This window comes from Gymnoscopelus microlampas (assembly GCF_963454915.1).
Source record: "Gymnoscopelus microlampas genome assembly, chromosome: 2".
In the NCBI taxonomy this organism is placed as follows: domain Eukaryota; kingdom Metazoa; phylum Chordata; class Actinopteri; order Myctophiformes; family Myctophidae; genus Gymnoscopelus; species Gymnoscopelus microlampas.
In genome coordinates this window covers 50463765-50479517 of record NC_139939.1, presented here as the reverse complement: position 1 = coordinate 50479517, position 15753 = coordinate 50463765, and the positions used below count along the sequence as shown (strand labels likewise).

Sequence of the window (15753 nt, the reverse complement as noted above, 5' to 3'; positions counted from 1 at the left end):
CATTTGATGTGCCGTCACATCAACAGTGCCATCATTGCCAGACTTACTTGGCCCACGTCTGGCACACATAGCCTACCTTGCCGATGCCATTATTGAGCCAGACCTGCCGGCATGAGGCCGGATCTGGGTCACACAGGTCTGCTATGTTAGGGATAAAGGCTACTTTGACTCAACTAGGGTTGAGTACTTTCTCCACCACTGGACATAATGTCAAACTACCAAATAGTAACCACATTGACCCTTATGTACATTTGCCCATATATTGTTGAGATATGAAAAGTATAAGTCAAATGTATTGTATAAGCCATTTGAAAATAGCAGATCTACAAGCTCACAATGTGTCACGATGCGACACATTGTGACACATCGTGAGCACATTGTGAGCTTGTAGATCTGCTATTTTCAAAAGATTTTTATACATTTGAAAAATTGTGAAATGGAACCTTCTGCATAATGAGTACTTTAGGTACTTTAAGTACATTTTGATACCAAAGCAAACTGGTAAGGCTACTTCTTGGCCTTACATCTACAACTCATCTAACCCCTGCTCGCTTTGCTAGGGTCGGATGGCTCAGGGTAGAGGACAGAGTACATACGTAGCAACGTGCAATGGACCTGGTCTACAAGATAGACTACACCACAAAGACACCCATGTACCTCAAAATACTTCACAAACGTCAAAGAAGTCCACAATCACAACACCAGGGGAAGCTCCACTAATCACATCCAACCCAGATTTGGCTCTAACAAGGGGTTAAATGTGTTCTCCTGCTATGCCACAAAAATGTGGAATGACTTACCAAAAGTCGTGAAGGAGTGTAAAACCCTACTCTCCTTCAAAACCGCTCTAAAGGAGCACTTACAGGTGGCTGCAATTCGAAACTGACCCCTGTAAATGTCAAAGCCTAGCCCCCCCCCACCCCCGAACTGTTTACTGTACATATTTTAGTTTTCCAACTACTTATATGATGTTTTTACATAGTAGTGTATATTTGTCTGTCATTAAATGTTTCTATGAAATGAGTACAAAGGACCCCAATTGAAACAAGCCATAGGCTTTCTTGGGTTTAAAATCCTCTTAGCAGACCATGTATTGAACTGAACTTTGCTGTGCTTTTTTTTTTTTTTTTTACAAACTGCTAATAAAGTATTCAAGCAAACTTGTAACAGAGTATTTCTGCATTCCAGTATTGATACTTTTACTTAAGTAAAACATTTTAGTACTTTTCCCACCACTGTTTACCTTTTGCATTTTTGTGTACTGCTACATGTGTTTGTATTTTGATCAGTCAGGGACAGCCCATGGATGTATGACGTTTCATGACACATCCACCGCCCACAGCGCGAGCGGTGGTGCATTCTGGGTCTATCCCAAGATGGCTGCGCCCTTGCAGAAGTGCTGAAGAAGTGCCTCTCTCTGAGAAATTGTTGGAATTTTCAGCCCGATTCGGACCTTAAAACACTTTCAGCACATAATCAGCTGCAACGACGCACCGCCGCACACGACGAGGACCCGCACGCTGTGACCGAAGCAACGGACAACAACGGGCTCGAGTCGCCGGCGTCGGTTTGTTTGTATTGTAGTGGCTGTTGTGGCAGAGTGTCCGTGCGAAGATGATGGGCCTCGTCTCCAGCCCCTTCCCATAGCGAAGAGCCGTGGGGAGAGAACCCGCAAGTTCCCCTGCAAGCACATCCCCGTGGAGCTCGGACTCGACGGCTTTGACATCCTGACCAGGCTGTGGGCGCTGCCGTACCATTTCCTCACGCGAATCGTCTGCGCGACCGTGTCTGTCATCGTCCGGAGACGGAGAGGAACCCGAGCCCGGATTGAGGAAAACCACACAGCGCCGACCAGGTCTGTCTGTCTGTGACTCTCTCTGCAGCCTTCCCTACAGCAGTGGTTCTCAAACTTTTTCATGTCGAGGACCCCAAAATTGACACTTATTAGCCCCGCCGACCCCCATTTGAAAAGATATGCCAGGGACCCCCATAAGAGAAGATTTGTTTTTACGGCTCTAGCAGTGATTCTCAACCATTTTAATATCAAGGATCCCCAGTTTAACATGCATTAGGGCTACGGACCCCCATTTAATGGCATTTCTATCGCTGGGACCCCAATGTATATAGTAAAATCAATGTCAATTTAACTCTTGAGTGTACAAATGGAACCAAATGGACCCGTTAGAGTCCATTTGGTTCCATTTGTACGCTCTCAGAGTTACAGAACCATAAGGGTCCATATGGTTCCTAACTATCCATCATTTAGCTGGGGACCCCCTGGAACTCCCTCAAGGACCCCTGGGGGTCCCCGGACCCCACTTTGAGAACCAATGCCCTACAGTTCCCTTGTTTGCACGCTTCACTTCCACGAGAAGCGCCATTTCTTGCACATGTAATCTTATTATCAGTATGTATGTGTGTGGCCACCATAACTACTATATTGGGGTGTTTTTGCAAGCCGCTAACTGGGAATGTTTACACAATACTAGTAGTATGAGACAGTCGACAGGAAACGGAATATCAGCAGCTGCAGACAGAACTGTACAATTAGCCGCCGGGCCGGGGGACTGCTAGCTTTAGCTAACAGGTTAGCCATAATGTTAACGTTGGCTGGATTTATCTATCTATCTGCTAGCTGTCGTGTCTGTCTGGACAGCTGTAATTCTTAAAGTTGTGCCCCTTTCCATAGCAGCTCACATGGCTGTCACGGCCTGGTAGACTTACAGTAACAGCACACGTTGGTTCGCCGAACAGAGTAGGTATATATATGTATATATACTTGATTCGAGCTGTGTTCACGTGGCCAGCTAGTACAGTAGGAGCATTGAACTCTCCTCAGTAGAACATGATCAGTATGCTCATTGGATGGCTGTAGATGTGTAGAGTGTGTAGTCCGATGTGTCTAGTTAGGTTTGCAAACAAGACTGCACACACGTTTCTGATATTCGTATTTTTGTCACCCAACCATGCATCCTATTGGGGTGAAGAGCTGGATGTGGCATTAGACTCCATGTCCTGCTCTTTAACACCAGAGCAAAGTAGATAAATAGCTACACACCATTAGTCTTATGTTGAAGGACCAATCAACCCAGGAAAAAGACAAATAAACCCCGCCCCCACTGCCAGTCTTAGGTCAGAGGCAGCATGGGTGTTTAAAACAAGGACACTGGTACAGCACAGACACATGTTTATAACTTAGGAGCAGGGGTGCAATGCTCACTGGACGGCCTTGCAAGCCGTGCCAGAACCTATTTGACCAGGAGCACACGCAGGCACACGCATAGATTTAAAACTACTTTAAATTTGCACCTCAACAAAGTTTTCAAAGGCTCCCGACTCGCACATAGCGAATTAACATAGGAATAAGCCTAGATGCATATCAATTGTCCATTGTGTGACTTGCAGTGTAGGTGTTAAGCGACGTGCGCGTCACGTCATTGAAATAGAGTGCAAGAACATACGTACCAAATGAGCATTGCATGCCTGCTTAGGAGGAGTAAGAACTTTGCACATAACGGTGGACTGGACGGAGTCCCTCAGGGCTCTATGCTAGTGTATTTTCTGATTTCTGTTATTGTGGGGAAAGTTTTCGCAGAAAATAGCTGATCGACAAGCTCACAATGCGTCCTAGGGCGGGTGCATTGTGAGCTTGTCGACCTGCTATTTTCTGCAAAAGCTTTCCCCACAATAAGGGTGCTGGGGTTTAAGTGGTTAAGAGCAAGGACCAACTGACAAACTGTCTTCAAACTGTTGCTATTCTTTGATTATTAATTGTTTATATTGTTTATTGTTGCCCCCTGGTTTATGCAAAAACGAGCAGAGTACCCATTATCTGTACTTGGAGGCCGGTCTATGATATCAGTACTACAGTATGATAACATTGTTGATGGGGATCTCCATATATAAATATAAAACATATAAAAGGGACATAGTCAGACAGATGGAGAGATCTCTATATATTTGTACAAAAGGATCTCAGGGGGACAGACGGACACACGCACAGAGATATACAGAGTCAGAGATGCTTGGAATTTTGCTTTTTGACAATCGCTGTCGCTGATCCGACTGACTTCCAACTCGGACCTAGACACCCGTGGGTCCTTGGCGATACCCACGCAAAGTTTGAAGTCGTACAGTCCTCGAGTTATGCAACACACACACACACACACACAGATTCCGTGCCATTTCCTTCAGGCCACAGGCAACCACAGACCAAATCAAACAGATTAACATATTGCCATACATCTTCTGATTTCTGAGCATTCATATATAGCATATATATATATATATAGCATATATATATATATATATATATATATATATATATATATATATATATATATATATATATATATATATATATATATATATATATATATATATATGTGTTGCATGCAAATGAAATGCCCCAATTTGTGACAATGTGTTCTGTGGTTGGATACTTGAGATTGTAGCCATTGCAGTGGCCAACAGACAGTCAATAAGGTCATTTTTGTCTGACAAATTCTGTGAATTTTGGCTGATGGTTCTTTTCAAACCCTGCATGGATGGACTACAAGCTAAAGCCACAGCTATAACAACTCATCAGACTTAACTCATGATCTGTTGTGGCTCTCGCTCTTTGCAGGGCCCAGATGAAAATGGACTCTGACATGCTGCAGTCACCGGCTGTAGGCCTCGCTGAGGAAGAGGAGCCGGACATGAGTGACTGGAAGCTTCCACTGGCCTTCATGAAGAAACGTCACTCGGAGAAGATTGAGGGCTCCAAAGCCCTGGCACAGAGCTGGAGAATGAAAGACAGAGTAAGTGTTGTACTTATTCAGAGTCATTCAACAGCAGGTTAATGATGATCCACATCCATCAATGTTGCTTCGCTTTACCTCATACATTGTGATTCAGATTTCTTTTGATTTGTTAATGGCGCACTGTCACCCTTGTGTGTTGTATTGTTGTTCTGTTTGGGGGTGATCCAGGAAGATTAACTTTATTTTTTGGTTGCAAATGGTTTAGATTGTCAGCTAAAATAAAATGTAACATCCTGATTCCGAGGTGTCAGTTTGGGGCTTGAGGAATGTTTTTCTGTTTTTTTTGTCAAAGACAGAGACGTGGTTGCAGCAGATTTAATGTTAAATGTGTTTGCTCAGCATGCATAAATTGTGGAATAGTGTCTAGTAAAAGATTTTGTTTGGTGGCTGTTCATTATTTGGCATGTGTACGACCCTGGTTTGAGCGTTTAATAGAGAGTATATGCACACATCCAGGGACACGCCCCCCTCATCTAGACTGAGTGGCAAAACATTGAGCAGCATGGAGTTTAGAAGCACTCGTTGGAAATCACTCAACGCTCCTGCGCACCACCTGTTTCTAAATTGCACACAAATAGTCACCTGCACGGAATTTATTGACAGAAAGTAGCTCATAACATGTCTACGGTGGATTTTTATGAAACAAAACTTTGCAGATAGAGGATAATTCAAGCTTTTCGAAAAGCTGCCATGTTGGTGAGTTTAACGTTGTTTAATACGATCAGATAGGACTTTTCTGTTTGGATGTATGGGCTGTCGAGGCCAGAAAGTTGTTTTTTTGCCACTCAGTAGGCGTTCTCGCATAACTTCCGGGTACGATGATGTCACACGCATAGCCTCTGTAGTGTACTGACCATGAAAAATCATTTCCTGGCAACACTTTACTTAAAGGTTGGGTCTATAATATAAGAGTATAAGGCATTATAACACTTTTTATAAATATTTATAATCATGTATGACAACTTATAAGAATAAGAACATATAGCACATTAAAACTACCTCAACTTAGTTATAAAGCATCTTCTTTATAAGTTGTTGTAAGTTGAATATTTATAAACATTTATAACAAGTTATGAAGCATTCTAAGTGCATTCTAATGCATTATGATGCACTATAATGCATTATCAATGTGATTTTAATGCATTATAGCACCGACCTTTAAGTAATGTGTTACCTGGTAGTTATATTGTGCTGCTCCACTGAGTTTATGACCAGCACTTATACATTATATTATCATAAGTTATAATACTTCATAAACCTTGTTATAAGTTGTTATGCATTATTATAAAAAGTTATGTTATGCCTTATAAGTGCATTATAAATGTCAGGTTATTACGCATTATAGTATTATTATGTCTTACCCATTTCCTCTATGGAGGACAGGACGATAATGAATTAACCCATTAAGACCTGGAACTGTGTCATTTTTTGATTTGAGCTGAAAAGCATTATTTTACACTTTGGGCTATTCAAAAATAGCAGATATACAAGCTCATAGCGCGGCACCGAGTGCCGCGCTATGAGCTTGTAGATCTGCTATTTTTGAAAAATCATGAAAATGTGTGCAAATCTTTGAACATAATATATTTTTAAAGCGAACATTTTTAACTCAAATTTTTGCTTCTGGGGGTCCCTGGAACAAAATATTTTGATGGGGGTCCGCGGCCAAATACATATAATTTTGGGGGTTCTTGACATGACAAAGTTTGAGCACCACTGATATAGAAACATAGGTTTTTCAGAATACTGCTGAGATTTAGGAGACATGTAGAATCGGCTTCAGGTCTCAATGGCTTAATAAAGTGGCTCATTTTAAATTGAACACTCATTAGCTGAGTAATGTCTTTGTAGAAAACTACTGTGCGTGTGCAGTTGGGCGCACAGCACTGTAGTGCTCACTTTAAAAGCCTCATTGTAAACGTATAATTATCATGGTAGCTGTTCACGGTAGCTTGACAAATAACACATTCACAAATTAAAAAAAGTTTTCCAGTGGAAAATATGTCAAGCGTGTTTTTGTCAAGTGAAAGGGCAGCCTACAATGAATGATAATAGTTATACATTGGCTATAAGTCTCCTGGCCATGCATGCCAACAAAAGACAGGATTTTTAGATTGTCAAAGGAATTTGATCTGATCTGACTGTCTTGCACGAAGCAGCTTGAAGTCAAATATATTCTGACTCGAGGGAAAAGTTAAACACATCTCATCCTCACACAGAGGACATCACTCCTCACAGAGCCAGGTTCTAGCAGTAAACGAATGGTTTAGCCTTGCCTGTATTATTATTACTCTCCATTTGTGCCAATTCATTTAATTCTGCTTTAAGCTATACCCCGCTTGGCTGTGACAGGAGAATCTCAAAGCTTTACTGGTGGTCCCGGGGTTCTCGGGGGGTGTTCGCCTCCCATAAAGCCAGAGTTTGATCCACTGCAGTGCTGCCTACCTGATTATTTCCTTGTCTCCCGGCCAAGGAGAGCTATAGTTTCAATAATGCCAAATGCCACATAGTCATACATAACCTAGGCAGGCTCCACACACACACACGCCCATTGTAGATGTTCCCTCAAATGAAATTTTAACACCCCTCTGCTGTTAAGAAATCTGTTAGAATTGCACCGAGGTGCTGCTTGGCGAACATGATGCTTCAGGGGAAAGTTGAACAAGAATGTGTCAGTGAATTTAAGTTACGAGTCTGATATTGATTTAGAAGAGGTGATAGGGGGCTGCCTGAAATCTTCCAATTCGTCATCACGCACTCCTAATAAAACTTAACAAAATTGACTGTTAAAATGTATGATCTTCACACATTACTGGGCTGAGAGTTTTCAGACATTGGTGCCCTTATGCACTTGTAAAAAACACATCTTTACTTCAAAGAAGAACAGAACCGGAGAGAGATTTCTTGACTGTAAAAATGGGTAGAATCTGACTTGAAAGGTGACCCTGGCTATATGGTTCAAAGCTAGCCTGTCTGGAAGTGGAAAGATTCAGAGCTCTTCTTTGTCTGTCAACGCTACACAGACTAGACTTGAAGGACAGAAGAAAAATAATTCTTGTCATTTTTTGGTGCCAACCACTCACAAGGACTGACTTTGTGTGTTTGTCTGTCCGTCCGTTCGTCTGTCCGTATGTTTGAGCATGGCCTCAACAGCTGCAGCTGATTGCAAGCAACACAAAGATGCAACCAGTTACATTAATTAAACACAAACAGGAGTGAAGGTACCACTCACTTCACACTGGGTGTGATTATTTGCTAGTACATGGGTTCCCAAACTTTTCAGCCCGCGACCCCAAAATAAGGCGGAAATTGACTCGCGACCCCACCTAAACCAGGAGGTAATTTATACACATAAACGTGCACGTTCGGTGCGCATTTGTAATGTATTAAAATGGTAAAATGTACCATTTGTGATAATTTTAGATGGTATTTCATCCATTCTGTTGAATTTAAAGTTTAAAAATAAAGATTTTTTTTTTTTTTTTTTTTTTTTTTACCCAAAATTATTTCGCGACCCCACGTCAGTCTCCCGCGACCCCAAGTGGGGTCGCGACCCCTACTTTGGGAACCCCTGTGCTAGTATATGACAAAGAAGGATAATGTCTTTCCAGACCACATTGACTGGTAAATCCTCATCCTCAATGCTAAAATTCCGGCCCTGAATTGTACAGCTGCAAATAAAATAATGTTTTTGGTGAGTGACATTCTGATTTGCAAACTTGCGTCCGTCCCCCCCCCGTCCCCCCCCTCCCCATTTCATACACTCACTACTGTTGAGCAGTTAATGCTCCCCGGTGTGGTGATTGAAGCTGATTGATAATAATGACGGAAGCGAGAGTGTCTCTCTCGTGGTATATGAACAGTCAAGACTGTTGGGAGCTAGTGTCCAGTATCAGCACTATTGAGTGGGCTGTAAATGATGTGCTGCACCGTGGGAAATCACACACACACACACACACACACACACACACACACACACACACACACACACACACACACACACACACACACACACACACACACACACACACACACAGTTTTCTCATAGGGGAGAACAGAAGGGCGGAGAGAGGAGGAGGAGGAGGTTGCTCAATTACGAGGCCCATTGGTTAAGATTGGTGGGTTACTACTCTCTGTGGGGGGTTTCAGTTATTGAGTTCTAACCATGCCCATGATATGCATGTGTGTGTGTACATGCGTGATGCACACGTGCTTTGCAGGCCAAGTGCAACGTGTGATAACAGTGTTCACGTACAAGAATGGTTATCAGCACTTTTTAGAGTACATGGCAGCTTTAGATTGCTTCCATCAGCCTTCATTTAATTCATAATTAATTATTGATTAGGAAGCTATCAAGATAACACAGAGTTGCATACATTGTCAACTCAACCTTGTGATTACTGGTTAGTGTGTCCGCCCTGAGAGTGGGAGAGGTTGGTAGGCCTGTCACAATTATTACATAATTGTCTAATCGCAAACTATTTTTACATTTTCTTTAAGTATAACATTAAATATATGTCAGTAATTTCTTTGTATATTTAAGTTATTTGTCATATCTGCCCCTGGGCAATTTCTGATTATGAAGCCTAAAAGGGAAATGGAAATTACATTTGTATTCATATGTTCCCAAGTTCACAGAATGTAATCGTTAATCGCAATTATTTTTGTGACAATCAATCGTCAACTTAAATGTGTACTCGTGACAGCCCTAGAGGTCGGGGTTCAATCCCAGGCAGAGTCATACCAAACACTATAAAAAATCTCACCAAATGCCTCCCTGCTTGGCACTCAGCATCAAGGTTTAGATTGGGGGGGAGGTCCCTGTGACATCATACTGGCATCATGTCCAGGGGTTGTACTGTTGAAAAATGTGAAGCCAGCTTCCTGAATGTTTACATTTTCATAGATGATAATGGTAATGGCTTCTGTTGTCTGTCTGTGATTCTGCCTAATGAGATACTTTTGTTAAAAGCGGTGTGGCCGCTTAGATTTATTTATAATCTTTCTTTAAAAGTGGTGTGGCCGCTTAGATTTAGTTATAATCTTTCTTTAATCAGAAATATGCGTGGCTGGTAGTTTTTCAAATCTACCAGCCACTCAACTTCTACAGATTCCACTCACCTCTATAATGACTGAATGACCTGGCGGAGACCTGTGCTCGCTGCTTGGGGGAGAACTTTTTTTAGTTCATACTATGTTGTACAATGGTGTTGTGATCAGTTATTGTCAGCAAGCAACACCATCATGTGGTGGAGTATAAATTAAGCTTAATGGGGCCGCACGATATATCAAGACCACAGCCATATATAATATTGTGATTGTGATTTTAATTACAAGAGATGCTTTATTTGGTTAGACTCAAAAGATGTTCTCCAGCACAGCTTGATTATTACTAGGCCAGGGATTCTGCATACAGTGCATAGTATCAGAATGTTATTTAGAGCATTATTTGAAACAACTCCCCGCAGAAAATATGACAGCCTCTTGAGACACAGATATTGCAGCAGCCAAACTTTTGTATGTATTATTAATTGTGCAGTTTAATGGATGCTTATTTTTGGACATTGCTTTTGGAGTTGCTAGGGCTTGTTACGTACGCTGCTGAATAGAGCCTTACTGAATACTGATAGATGTGTTGTTCTCTGGTGGGGATAAAGATAGTCTTATAGAGACTAATTTGAGACTACTGTTGTGCTTGTACAGGCTTCTCAGACAGACAGAGCAGTCTTTTCTATAAGCAAACATATTGTCACGTGTCACGTGAAGCTTGACCAATCAGCCGTGCTGATTGGTCAAGGACGGACACACGGACGGACGGACACACGGACGGACGGACACACGGACAAAGTCAGATATAGGAGTGGTTGGCACAACTCAAAAACAGCGCCCTCTGCTGTTTTTTACTTATTCACTTGGCTCTGGGACAAGCTCAACAGAGCACCCGTGCGCAAGGAAACCGGGGTTTTTGGTCTGTCTTATGCGCTCCACTTCCGGTGGTGCGACTATGTTTTCATTCCCACTAACAATATTTCTCCACGGAACACTATTACACCAATTCTCCCAAAGAACATGGATCGTTTTGGTTATAAGCCCACTTGTTTCTATGATGAAAGAGCAATTTAAAATGTTATTAACTTTCCGTGGTCTTGTCTGCTTCGAGGACGCTATTGTTAAATGAGTTTCGGCTTGTTTCTAGTGGGGAAGGAACGGCACACACGTAAATCCCCCCCTCTACATTTGATTGGGTAAAGCGCGGCCTGCTTCCTGATCTGATAGCACGCCCACTTGTAACCAATGCGCACGGGTTGTCAACACGGCTACCGACAGATTCAAACGCAGAATCTGTTCTTGAGAGATTATTCTATAAGAGAACTTTAATTTGTATTTCGCCAGGCATTAAGTAGGCCATGCTAGTGGCGGGGCTCTAAAGAATGGTGGCTTGTCTGTCTCTCCGTTCGTCCAGCAATTTGGTGTCAAACATCAAATCTCCAAATAAACTACAGGCTGGAGTGTCATCTTTTTTTGCGCACCGCCATTCTCCCAGGAGGATGAACTATTAATTTAGGTGTGCTCAGGTCCTTTCCTCTAACACCACCTTTAGGCCAAAAATTTCACTTGCACAAAAGATACTGTTTATCAAAATCTAATGAATGGGAGTGGAATACAATGGAAACAAAGCTTTGTTAATGTTGTATTTTATTGATTTTTTTTTTTTTTAAGATTTCTGGCACAGGATGCCATCCTCTACGCCAGACTCAAGACAAAAAAAAAATTGGTTGGCTTTTGGTTTGACAGTACATAGGTTATGAGTATATTTAGTGCTTACACATTATTACACTGTATTTGGGACACTTTGGCATCTGTCAACAGTCAACTTTAGACTTGGGAATAATGATGCTGCAGAGTCAATATGTTAGCTCTATGTGTGGTTTGGAGATGTCTGTTACGGTGACAGAATTGTCTGCACAATTAGGGCATGTTCATTAACGCATTCAGACCTGAAGCCGATTCTACATGTCTCCTAAATCTCAACAGTTTTCTGAAAAACGTATGTTTTTATATCAGTGGCGCTCAAACTTTTTCATGTCAAGGACCCCCAAAATTATATGTATTTGGCCGCGGACCCCCATCAAAATATTTTGTTCCAGGGACCCCCAGAAACAAAGATTTGAGTTAAAAATGTTCGCTTTAAAAATATATATATTTAGAAGATTTGCACACATTTTCACGATTTTTGAATAGCCCAAAGTGTAAAATAATGCTTTTTAGCTCAAATCTAAAAATGACACAGTTCCAGGTCTTAATGGGTTAAAAGAAAATAGAATAGACAGTGCCGATTTACATAGCGGAAAAAGTGAATGCCTTTGTACTTTTTTAAATATATTATTTTGTATTGTTTTTTTATAAGACAAGATACATATAACAGACAGATACATCAACAAGACATAACAGTAAGACAAACAAACACCAGACTCTATTGCATGATTAACGTGAGTAATTACCACAATACAACAGTTAGACACATTTTGTACTTTTTTGGCTGAGCGCTGTAACTTTTTGAGAAATGCACATGATGTGGGCCGCTTTTTATCAGCCGACCAATCCTGATACATCTTTGCTGCTTTCTTGAGATTATTGTCACTCCCAGCCCTCCTCAACATGTCTTCAAATTAGCCTTAACCCGTTGAGACCTGAAGCCGATTCTACATGTCTCCTAAATCTCAACAGTTTTCTGAAAAATGTATATTTCTATATCAGTGGTGCTCAATCTTTTTCATGTCAAGGACCCCCAAAATGATATGTATTTGGCCGCGGACCCCCATCAAAATATTTTGTTCCAGGGACCCCCCAGAAGCAAAGATTTGAGTTAAAAATGTTCGCTTTAAAAATATATATATTCAATTCAAAGATTTTCACACATTTTCACGATTTCTCAAAAATAGCCCAAAGTGTAAAATAATGCTTTTTAGCTCAAATCTAGAAATGACACAGTTCCAGGTCTTAATGGGTTAAGTGAGCTTTAAAAAGAGTTTTCCACAGTCCAGACGGAGTCCTGGACGAGCCGTACCACGTTCAGCTGCGGTAGAAAGATGCCGTGCGTGCACCCAGCACCCTCGTCTTCTGCCTAAAAGATAGTCAAAGCTAGTGAAGTTCTTCTCCTCTTGTTAGACATGACCATAGCAACAATATAGTCAAACGTGTTAGACAAAATGCAAGGTTAAAATGCAGACGAATGCCGATCTGATGGTCTCTAAATGATGTGAGCAATATTATTATGGAAACAAAATGGGCAATGCATGATCCTTTTTTTCTTTTTTTCCCAGCAGATAAAGCACTCTAGGCAGCGCTTTTTCTTCATAACTGGCGGACACTGTGAACATAACCGTAGGCTAGATTTCTGGTATAATTTCCCATCACAGATGCCTGTCACCATGGTTATAATTCTCAGCAAACTTGAGTCACTGGTTTTATTTATATGGTATAGTGAACACAGTGGATAACAGCGTATTGCCACTTGCCAGTGAGACTCTTTGTTTTACTTACTAGACCATATCCGTTGGGGCATATGAGCACCCACGCTTGTTTCACGCACATGATTTGGCAACCCGGGAGACTCTTTGTTTTACTTATAAACTCAGAATTCGACAATGCAGCTCTTTCCCTTGCAGTGGGGCTGCATATTTTGTTGACTTGCAAGAGTTTCTAAAGCAATATACTGGATTTATAAGATGCAATAATTCCAGAGACGGGGGGGGGGGCGGGGGGACGGGGGGTTTGAATACATTTAAATGGAGAGCTAGTTGTTAAGACTTGATTTGTTTTAGGTGTAAAGTGAAAGCCCTTTTGGGTTGTTATGTGTGGATCAGATGTCCAGTCAGCCAGCCATGAGTTTCCAGACAGCTGTTGGTACATCAACCTCACACCTACTGGGGCTCAGCATAGAAGTATGTCATCATGACTCTCCAGGGTCAGATTAACACACACAAACACACTAGAGCCACTCGCCAGGCCGAGTTGATCGGTCAGCCTGATATCGGCCATTTGACATTTCTTTTTAACTCATTCACTGCAATAGGACGACTTTGACGTCTTTTTTTCCAAAGACCCAGACTGCCAAGGACGACTAAAACGACTGTTGGACGTACTATTGGAATATTCTGTAACTGACTACTTAAAAACGTAAGAAAATAGAAAGATCGCTGGCAGTGGGCAAACACAGCCAGAAATAAATCTGGCAGTGAATGAGTTAATGACATCGGTATAAGCAATTATGCAGACGATATGTAGTAAAAACTAAATCTGAATCTTTCTAAGACGCTCCACGTCACAGCGCTGTGAGCTTGTAGACTGACTATTAAAATAAAATAGTCAGTCTACAAGAAAATACAATTAAATAAAAAATACGTTCAGTTCATGTGTGTATTTTATATTTACTTGTTTGCTTGTTCATTGTGTAATTATATTGATGTTTACTTAATTAAAAAAATGTTGTTCGTGTTAATCTTTTATTTATTCGGTTGATTATAAATTCAATCTTCTCAAATATAATCTCAAATCAAATATAAGCTTTTCCAAATGGATTATGTTGCATTTTTTTTGGACAAAATACCAGCCAAAACATCAGTTATTGGGGGTCTAGGACTCATGGGGCCCAAAATCTTGCACTGGTCGGGCTATCTGCCCCTCCCCCAAGCAGTGCAATAAGTAGGTAATTAATTAATCAACACATTATCAATAGCCAAACCACTTGTAATGATGAGGAAATGAGCGTGCTGCTATTCTGTGGCACTTTACCCTGTGTATCATTAGTTGAATTCAATCAATGTACACAGCCCCATTAGCTGGAATAGATTTAAAGTCATGGATGGATAAAACGATAATGGATTTGCATACCACATACAAATAAGTGGAGTCTAGTGATTCTTATGCGAGTACAACACTCGTTTGTCATGGAGTCATATTTCTCATCGTATGCGCTGGGGTAGACGCTCTTTTCATTTTCCACACACCCGTGGGCATCGGGGGATTTGGAAGACACTCTTCAGAAGGCAGGTAGCTTTATCAAGTCCACTTAATTGCTTATCCGGGTTTCAGCCTGCTGCTTTCATCTAAGCAATCACTCCATCTTAGTTCATATTACCATTCCTTGTGTAATTCCATGTTTTATTGTCATGGCAACCAAAGAAAGGTTAATGGTGGAGGCTTCAGATTGACTGAGGAGGACTGCTTGTTAGTATGAAAAATAGGTTATTGTAGTCGTTAGAGCGGTTAGATCTGTCTGTGGTGTGCTGTGGAGTGGTGTAAACTGCATAGATTTGGGGAGGGTGATATTTGTCACTGCACATTCTCCTGCAAACAGCCTTTTTGCATGTTGTTGAAGGCAGCGCAAGGGGGCGGGGACTTCTTTCCTCTACATTAGAAGATTCACATTCTGATAAAGTCCGAATACCCAATCTCAGCACCGGCCTCAGTGGCGCACCTCGCTAATCATTAGACTCTAAATCCACTACCACTGGGAGTATGGGTTCGACTCCCGCTTGGGGCAATACTTTTTCAAACAACCGCAGCCTACTTTTTTTCGCCGATAAAGTATAGCTAGTCGACTAAGCGCCGTCCGAGTTATGTACCGATAGGCACAGAATCGTAAATGATGTTGTGGGGACTGCGTTTGCCCCAACTGCCACTCAGTGCACTAACATAGACTGAGTCTAGTCAACACTCTCTCAACACTTTCTCAACACTTTTTCATCATTGGCTGTCCTTTAAGCCAATGGGGATACTTTCCCATACTCTGAACGGTTCGGTCTTGTCCTCCCAAGCTATGGTACTAGACACGCCTCTTGCCTCTATGGCAGTGCTGCCAGATTCTGCGAGAGAAATAAGCAAACAGGTCTAAGCCAATGGGGAGCCACTAGCAGTGTTGCCAGATTCTGCCAGACAAATCAGA

At 41.6% G+C, this 15753-nt stretch overlaps 1 protein-coding gene across 2 annotated transcripts in view; it reads left to right on the top strand.

The window, feature by feature from the left end:
- Positions 1–1386: 1386 nt before the first annotated feature.
- rptor (regulatory associated protein of MTOR, complex 1) overlaps positions 1387–15753 on the top strand; it is a 256743-nt gene continuing 242376 nt past the window's right edge. For both annotated transcript variants that reach the window (XM_084044061.1, XM_084044060.1), the window contains exons 1-2: positions 1387–1855; positions 4628–4802. In XM_084044061.1, coding sequence (XP_083900187.1) covers positions 4635–4802 — 168 coding nt within the window. In that variant the 5' untranslated portion in view covers positions 1387–1855; positions 4628–4634. The remainder of the gene's footprint in view (positions 1856–4627; positions 4803–15753) is intronic.